At 34.1% G+C, this 8,832-nt stretch overlaps 1 protein-coding gene across 1 annotated transcript; it reads right to left on the bottom strand.

Annotated features, from left to right (window-relative positions):
* Positions 1–2,629: 2,629 nt before the first annotated feature.
* On the bottom strand, positions 2,630–4,598 carry LOC113782252 (zinc finger BED domain-containing protein DAYSLEEPER-like). The gene is made up of 4 exons (XM_027328153.1): positions 4,451–4,598; positions 3,103–3,952; positions 2,772–2,913; positions 2,630–2,650 (listed from the first exon to the last, which is right to left on the bottom strand). Exons 1-4 carry the CDS (start codon positions 4,596–4,598, stop codon positions 2,630–2,632), a joined length of 1,161 nt encoding a protein of 386 aa, XP_027183954.1.
* Positions 4,599–8,832: the final 4,234 nt, after the last annotated feature.

The following is an 8,832-nucleotide window of genomic DNA, read 5'->3' as shown; positions in this document are numbered from 1 at the left end:
GAACGATTGCAGGAAACTGCCCCTCCTCCCCCTTTACTCCTTTTCCATTTGCAAGGCTTAATCAAAAAATAATAATAATAACCTTAGGAATTAAAAATCTAAACTATACCTACTCTCTCTCTTTCTGTCTTTAATAATAAGAAATGGATTAATCTTTCCTATACTATGCGAAATTTAAACTTGAAATTTAATTTTTACACACATGTCATGAATTAAATGATGATAATATATACACTATCAGTGTATATAAAATTTATTCATAAAAAATACTTAGTTCAAAAATGTTTCAAAATTTTCCCTCGAAATTTTGATTTCCCATATGAAAAGAATGGAATATTCTTTTATCAACGACTGTAATTTAACTTACCGTCAGCAAATGTAAAATGATAGCTAATCGATGGGATGCACCCAGCCTTGCCACAAAACACCGATTATACCAGTTGTATAATGTAAAAGAAAGACAAATTGGACCTATGACAGTTGTGGAGTTTTCCTTTTATTTTTTATTTCTTTGAGCCAATTCAAGGCTTCAAGTACAAAACAAACGAAGGGACTCATCTGCTATTAGAGCCTAGAGGTACTTTTTTTTTTTTTTTTTTTTTTTTTTGTCAATTGTAACCCTTATTCATAGTCTAATCTATATCAGGGAAAGGAAGGGCTCAATTGGACCAAAAAGGATTATAGAAAGAGAATATTACCTCTAGACTAAAAGTGTGCACTACTACACATCCTTTAGATTTTATTGTAAATGCAAAGATTATTTTATATTTGGATATTCATCTTCTCATAACATGAGTTTATTCCACTCTTTTTATTAGCAGCAGCGATTTTTAGGGAGTGCTTGGTTCATGCTCCGCAATTGGAATTGGAATTGGAATTGATATCATATACAAATAATTAGTACGGGCCTATGTTATCATTACAATATGTATTGTTTGGAAAAATCATTTTAGGTTCGGGTAAATGAATAAGATATTATACTTTTTTAACCGTTTTCCCTCTTTTTTCCCCTTTTTTTCCATTCCTACACATTCCACCTACTTTGGCCGTTGACAAATAGCATTTCTTCCTTGACCACCACCAATCAAATTTCAAACTCAAGAGAAATTCAGACCTAATTACTACTTTTACCTGAAATCGTATTTAATCCCAAGATCTTCAAGCTTTTCCTATCAAAGATAGGTATAAATTGAAATTAGATATCCAAAATTACAAAATGTTTATCATCTTCTTTGGTTCAAGAAGGGATACATAATTTTTACCTTCAAAATCACCCCAAACCTAATCACCAGAAATCTTGTCAACTAATGTGACTAGATCGAAATTTTTTGCTGCTATTGAAGTAGGGGTGAACATCGAATTCGAAGTCGGTAATTTGGTAACTTCAAATTGGTAATTTTCAGTAAATGAATCTGGAAAATTCGACCTAATTCGTAATTGAAAAAGAAAATTTCGAATTCAAATTCAATCTGATTTCAATTCGGAATTCGATTATTTACTGATTTAACTGAATTTCAGAAAAGCCAGTAAATTTAACCAAATTCAATACAGTAATTGGGCCACAAACATGAACTTAAAATTAGTACTGATATTCCACAATCTATAACACACATTGTAGTTGGTTCACTGATCCACAAACTACAAACTGGTGAAACTAAAAATTCACACTCCACAGTCCATAATGCAAAAACAAAATTCGAAATTAACTTGTCCACAAATCATAAACTACAATCCATAATCGAAAATGAAGAGTCATTGTCCAGAAACTACAACAAGAGTTGGTTCAACCCTCAACACTCAAACTTCAGCATTTGTGACCTCTCAAAGGTCAATTATAGTTGGTTCAACTCCCACCTTCAACAACTCTGTAAGAGCAAACAAAATTCATGAAGTATCATAAAGGCAATTATTAGAAATAAAGAAATACTTTAAATTCTACAATAAGAAATTTGATAGCTTACCAGATTCAAAGGCTTCAAGCTCTTCTAGATTTTCTTCTACATTCAATTCTATCTTGGAGGACTGAAGCCAATCTTGAGCACATATTAAACCTTGTACAATTCTAGGAGTCAAAGAACTCCTAATGTATCAAAAAAATGACCTTCGGTACTAAAAGCAGATTTGGAGGCAACGGTAGAAATTGGGACTACTGACACATTGCGAGCAGCTTTAGAAAGGATTAGGAATCTAAGGCTATTGGCCTTCCACCACAACAAGATATCAAATCTCTCATCATCTTTCTCACACTCCTCATTCAAATATTTATCTAATTCAGATTTTGCATCTCTACCCCCAAGTTCCATTTTTCTCTTCTTAAACTCCAACTTGTACCTATCAGTGATTGTTTTAGAGGCATCTCCATGAAATGTAGTTTTACTCTTTTGAGAATCATTTGAAAGTGAAGAAGCGTGATAGGCAAAATGTGAGGTAGGTGTGCTAATCATCTTGTATTCATTAAACAGCTCAAACATTGCATCTTTTGCAAGGCCAGCTAGTGTTGTACCATCGGACTCACCATACATTTGGCAAACTACAAATTCAAGGTGAAAATAAAAATCAGCATATTCATCTTTTCAATCTTTCCCCCAATACTTGTCATATTTCTCCTTCATTGATCTTGCCATTGAACTCAATTCATTATTGTCACTTGCTGCCATTTCAATAAAAATACCATGAATGTGACTAATATCAGTGAAAAAATGATTTGAAGTCACATATTTGGAACCGGAAACCTTCACAGTTAGCTAATAAAAGTTTTCCAAAAAAATTACCAAGAATCTAGCTTTTGTCCAATCAGATTTTGTTGGCAGATTTTCTAACTCTTGAAGCATATAAGGATTCTGCTCCTCAAACCTCTCAAAAGCTTGCTCAAACCTCTGAGCTGTATCTAGCATTAGATATGTAGAATTCCACCTAGTAGAGACATCCGAACTGAGCAATCTTTTACATTCAATTTTTTCAATTTCAACACACTACTTGAATTTTTTCAATCTAGAAGGTGACTGTGTAAAATATCTAACTACTGCCCTGATACAATCAACTAAATCCCCAAATTTTTTGATGCCATCATTGACAATTAGATTCACTATGTGAGTTACACACCTCACATGAGTCCATTTCCCCCTTAACACAGCTTTTCCCCATTTTTGAAGTTTTCCTCGTAAATATTGGACAACTAAATTGTTGGAACTTGCATTGTCAACTGTAACAGTTAGAATATCATCAACTCCCCATTCTAGTAGACATTTTTCTATGGCCTTACTAATTTCATTTCCCTTGTGACTAGCAATAGGACAGAAATTTAGGATCTTTTTGTTCAGTTTCCAATCATTATCTATGAAATGGGTAGTGAGGCACATATAGTTTATCCTTTGAATGGATGTCCAGGAATCTGTTGTTAGACAAATTCTGCCACTGTCATTCTTCAAGAGATGTTTCAGGTTAATTTTTTCATCTAAATACAACTGATAACAATCTCTAGAAATAGTCCATCTTGAAGGAATTCTAAACGATGGACAAGCAGTCTGCATCATATATTGAAAACCTCTTCCCTCTACATGTTTAAATGGCAACTCATCAACAATTACCATATAAGCTATGCTTTTTCTAATGACTTCAATATCAAATTTCCAACTTATAAGTGCCCCTTTAACCTCTCCCTCTAAGGTTTCAGTTTCACCCAAACGTAAAGTAGCATGACCAATTGGCTTATTTTTAGGATTTAGAGGACATTTTGCTACATGAGTATTAAGGGGAGTCGTACCATTACTTTTGGGATCCGCAGCTATGTCCTTCTCACAGTATTTGCAGATTGCATGACGAACTCCTTGCACATGCTTTACATGAAAATGATTCCAAGTTTTGGACCTCTTCTTGTACTCTCCTATTTTCTTGACAAAACCAGATTCCTCACAGCTTTGTGTAGTCGGACTAGGAGGAAGAGTTCCTGGCCCTTCTTATTCCAGCTCTTCACGACTTGGATTACTTTCAGCATCGGTAGACATAGTTTCAGTTTTTTCTTTTTTTTGTAAATCTGAGCAAGTAAATTATACAATTTAGTGCAACAATCAATTATCAATAAATATGAATTCAATTACAAAATTAAATAAGAGTTTAGAACTAATCAACTTAGTCAAGCAGAATCTGTTGATAATTGATGGTGCAGTAGTAATTACTAATTTACTATGCTGGTGCAATAGCAAAAAGTAGTTCGACCATAGCTTTAATTTTACTTACATAATTCCATATGAAATTAATAAACAAGTTTTAGCATTAGATCGACCGCAGCTTCATTATTCATCAAAAATTACACATGCTTCAAAAATCACCCATTTAACCTCTCCCTCTAAGGTTTCGGTTTCACCCAAAATTCACATGCTTCAAATCAATTAAAATTTGAAATTAGAGCAACTTATTAACGAAATTAGGGCAACTAAAGTATTAAACTTACCTTTAGGCTTCAACACTGGCGATCCATAGTCCTGGTGCTGCTGGTTTGCTGGAGGCTTTATGAGTGAAACTGGGATTGGAGTGAGCCAGTGAGATGTGGATTGTGGACCGTGCAATGAGAGCCGAGATGGAGAAAAAGAGAGAGGCATGGTCTATGGAGAAAGAGAGAGAGGTGTGGTCTTCTTCATAGCTTTGTCTGTGGAATCAGGTGCGGCGACGGTGCAAAGGAATGAGAAAGCAGAAGAAACAGAACGAAGAGTTGGGGACTTAGGGTATGGAAGAGTTGTAACATTTGTTTCATATTACACTTGAATCGGAATTCGAATTTGAAAACAGCAAAATTGTACCGTTTTACGGAAATAAATTTGAATTCGATAAAGCTGAATTCAGTAACCTCAAATCCGATTTCGACCCAAATTCGATAATTACTAATTCGGTACCCCCGATTTACCGATCAAATTATCGAATTACCGACTTCAAATCATCAAATTCAAATTGATTTCGGTTGGTAATTTAGTAATTATCGTATTTGCTCACCCTCAAGTTTTTAAAAGCACTTCGTTGTTGTCTGATGGGAGAAGAGATATTGGGAGAGAGGAAGGCCTTGTTTGGACAGCAATTTTCCGTAAACATATTTTTCAATCACCTTTTACTTACATATATCAAATCGCTACAATAATTTTTCTACAAAAAATCTAGAAAAATGCAATCCAAACAAGCCATTAGTTTATATGCTTACTTTAAGCATTAGTTGAATTGCTAAGGCATCCCACAAAATTTAGTTTATCCTTCTACATTATAAATAACATTCTTTTTCTATTCCAAAATGTATAATTAGCTTTAGGTATAGAAAGTCTTTCTTGATTGGAATTTTAATTAAGCATATAAGGTTTTATTATTGTGTTCTAGCTTAGCTATTAGATTTTAACATTCGAATTTTGCATCTGCGGAGTATTAATTAGAATAAGAAAGGTATGGTGATTATGCTTTTTTATTTTTATTTTTTGATAGTGTAAGGTGCTAGTGTAGTTTAATTGTCTACTTAGTGAAAGACAATTCATTTGCTCCAAAACTCAAGATAAGAAAGAAGTTCACTATGAATAGTAAATTTCAATTAGAAAGTTTTCTTCTTCGTAACAAACACAATAAACGTTTCAAATATGTTATCTAACCAACTTTAATCAAGTAGTGATGAAGTTTTACTTGTTTTAAGAAGTTTTTACTTTTCTAATGTAAAACTCAAAAATGGTGTTTTTCTTATTGGACTCAATCGAGGAGTTAATTTAGAAGTGTGAAATAAGGTTGGAGGGAGTCCAGACAAAAGGCAAATTATAACTGGGGATATACGAGAAATTTAAGGAGTTACAAGTTGTAAGGGAGGATCCAATATTCATGTTGGGCAACAGGATTGTCATGGAAACAAACTAGACACCTCGCGTTGACCGATCGTGAAAAGAATATCTCTAACTACATAAGGCGCGGAAGGCCTTGCTACAGTGATTCCGCTGGTTATTTTGTAATTTGAGCGTTGATTTTGTCTTCATTTGTCTTTGTAGGTGTGATGGAAGTCATTGTGGGGTCATCTCTGTTTCATGCTTGTCAGCCACAGGTTCTAAATTTTGGTCGCCTTATTCCAATTTTACCCTTTTACACTGGTTTCGTTGTTGTTTCTCTGCAGATTTTGGCCTTTTCCGTCTTTTTATTGCAAGTAGTGGTTGGCCCGTTGCCTTCTGCATATGCCTGCCCAGATTTCTTGGACCTCTCACGGTTTTTGCGAAATCTTTTATGGTCTGCCGTATTATGTTGGTTCATTGTGTTTGGATTTCAGAAACAAAAAAAATGCTACTGTATCCATCCATAGCTACTATATCCATCCAAATATAGCAAAAAAAAAAAAAAAATGATAGGCAAACAAGTCACCAACTTTGGCTGCCAAATTACTCTTTACAAGTTTCTCGCAACTTTCGCTAGCATAAAATTAATTAGAACCAATAATCAAATCACAATTAGACAAAACATAAATATACCGTAAACAATAAAAATACCAAAAAATTGCAAAACAATTACTTACTCTACCAATAGAAAAACATATCAAAATCATAATCATTCAAAATAATACAAAATATGACAAATCCATACTACATTACAAAAATTATTATATTACAAATCTTTACACGTGTTCCAATATAGAATACTATGTCTTCTGCTCCCAATATGTGCCCGTAAAGCTCCAGGTGTCTTTTGGCTAATTTCTTAGATTATACGTTAAAAAAAAAATAATCCGTCAAATGTACCTCTAATAGGGGGTGTTTCTCATTCTATAGCGGCCGTGCTAACTGGGCACGTCCGCATAATTAAAAATTCCACTAGAAACTTGTCTGCAAAAAATTCTGCAAAAAATTCATGGGAGCAGCAGGTGTCAGAGCGGACATGCTGACTGGGCACGTCCGCGGCTGATTTCGGACAGAGCATGTGTCAGACGCGGACGTGCTGACTGCGCACGTCCGCGGCTGACCAAATTACATCCGACTGACACAAATATGTGTCAGTCTCAAATATGCGTTATATCTTGGCTTAACACAGCTTCACGCCAAAAAGAAAAGGCAAAAGTTTATGCAGAACCCATTCAATCCAAGAATTTATACTTTTTTAGTACAGGAGACTTTGATCCACATTTAAAAAAAAAAAAAAAACTTGTTTCCTGTATCTGGGGAGAAAGCAACCTGGTGTAGTTTTAAAAGAAAAAATTAAATTGAAGAATCACTAGCCAAAAATTTTGGGGGGGGGGACGAAGAATTTTATTAGAGGAATTTAACTTTATTAAGAGCAAGACCCTTTAAAGAAATTGTCATGTAACGCTTATAATACAGGGTTTCTTGTGGGCAGAAGCTAATTTTTGCTTAGCTTTAGAATCAATGAAGAACTACATGCAAAATAAACAAATAAGAAAAGAACTCATTTATACAAAAGAAGAAATAATCCCAAAGACCAAACTTTTTCAGTTCAAGAGAACTTTGCTGCTAATGTTTATCCTTCCTAATGGTGCTCCACTTGGTTTGGTAAAAAGCAGATTGGTGTAGGATTAAAATCAGTCAAATCAAACCCTGCCTTTTTTATTCACTGTTAAAATGCTTGGCTTATTTAGGCACAAATTAAGTTCGTTATGGGAGTACAATAAATTAAGGACTTTAGAGCAGAAACATCAGAAGCAAAGACCGGATGTAATTTGGTCAGCCACGGACGTGCGCAGTCAGCACGTCCGCGTCTGACACATGTTCATTCCCAAGTCAGCCGCAGACATGCCCAGTCAGCACGTCCGCGCTGACACCTGCTGCTCCCCTGAACTTTTTGCAGACAAGTTTCTGGTGGAATTTTTAAGGGTAAAAAACAAAAAAGCCCCATGTGGTAAGTCTAATACACAGAAAATCCCCCTATGGTTTCAAAATATACAACACGATACCTCATGCTTTGAACTAAATTGTAAAGGTGACGGAATCCGTTAAATTTAACGGAAATGACTTATTGGAACCTAAAAAAAAAAATTTATACTTAATTTTTATCAAATATACCTATTCTACCCCTTAACCCTCAATTCTCTCTATTTAGAGAATAAAACAAATGATTTTTTTGAGCTGTCTTTTGCTTAATTATATCAGGGTATTTTGGTCATTTTGTCCATTTCCGTTAACTTTAACGGATTCCGTCACCTTTACAATTTAGTTCAAAGCATGAGGGGTCGTGTTGTATATTTTGAAACCATGGGGGGCTTTTCTGTGTATTAGGTTTACCACAGGGGCCTTTTTTATTTTTTACCCAATTTTTAATTATGCGGACATGCCCAGTCAGCACGGCCGCTATAAAATGAGAAACACCCCCTGTCAGAGGTACATTTGACGGATTGTTTTTTTTTTAACGTATAATCTAAGAAATTAGTCGTGTCTTTTGCTCGCAATATGTGACCGCCACAAATTTGGTTTTAATATTAATATATACTGAATTATATTAGTTTAAAGCTTCCCCTCACGCTCCAGTTACAAGTTAATTGTTTCCTTTTGCTATTATGATCGTGTTTTATTTTCTAATATGTCTATATCTAATAAATATAAATCACAAAATAAAATATCTCCATATCTAAGAAATAAAAAATATAAATCAATTATGAACCAAATATACATGTCAACAAAAATATGGATTTTTTTAAAAAAGGTACACATCAGGACAGATTGTGTGTGTATCTAATACTATTGATTTAAAGCTTTTGCGTTTTAATATTGGCAAAGTGATGATTAATTCTGTGTTTTTTTATATATAACTGATTTTTAGCCAAATATAAATATTGACAAGAATATTTATTTCCAGAAATTTATATATATGTATATATAT

This window comes from Coffea eugenioides, chromosome 9 (assembly GCF_003713205.1).
Source record: "Coffea eugenioides isolate CCC68of chromosome 9, Ceug_1.0, whole genome shotgun sequence".
In the NCBI taxonomy this organism is placed as follows: Eukaryota; Viridiplantae; Streptophyta; class Magnoliopsida; order Gentianales; family Rubiaceae; genus Coffea; species Coffea eugenioides.
The sequence above is the reverse complement of the archived record's forward strand: the minus strand, read 5'-3'. Positions and strand labels throughout refer to the sequence as shown.

Excerpts from the sequence above, each read along its gene's own strand:
- LOC113782252 (XM_027328153.1), bottom strand. The coding sequence starts at position 4,598 with ATGCCTCTCTCTTTTTCTCCATCTCGGCTCTCATTGCACGGTCCACAA. Across the intron at positions 2,914-3,102 it reads GGGAAATGGACTCATGTGAG|GTGGAATTCTACATATCTAA; the intron begins GTGTGTAACTCA and ends TGTCTCTACTAG. Across the intron at positions 2,651-2,771 it reads GGACAAAAGCTAGATTCTTG|CAAGTGACAATAATGAATTG; the intron begins GTAATTTTTTTG and ends TTGAAATGGCAG.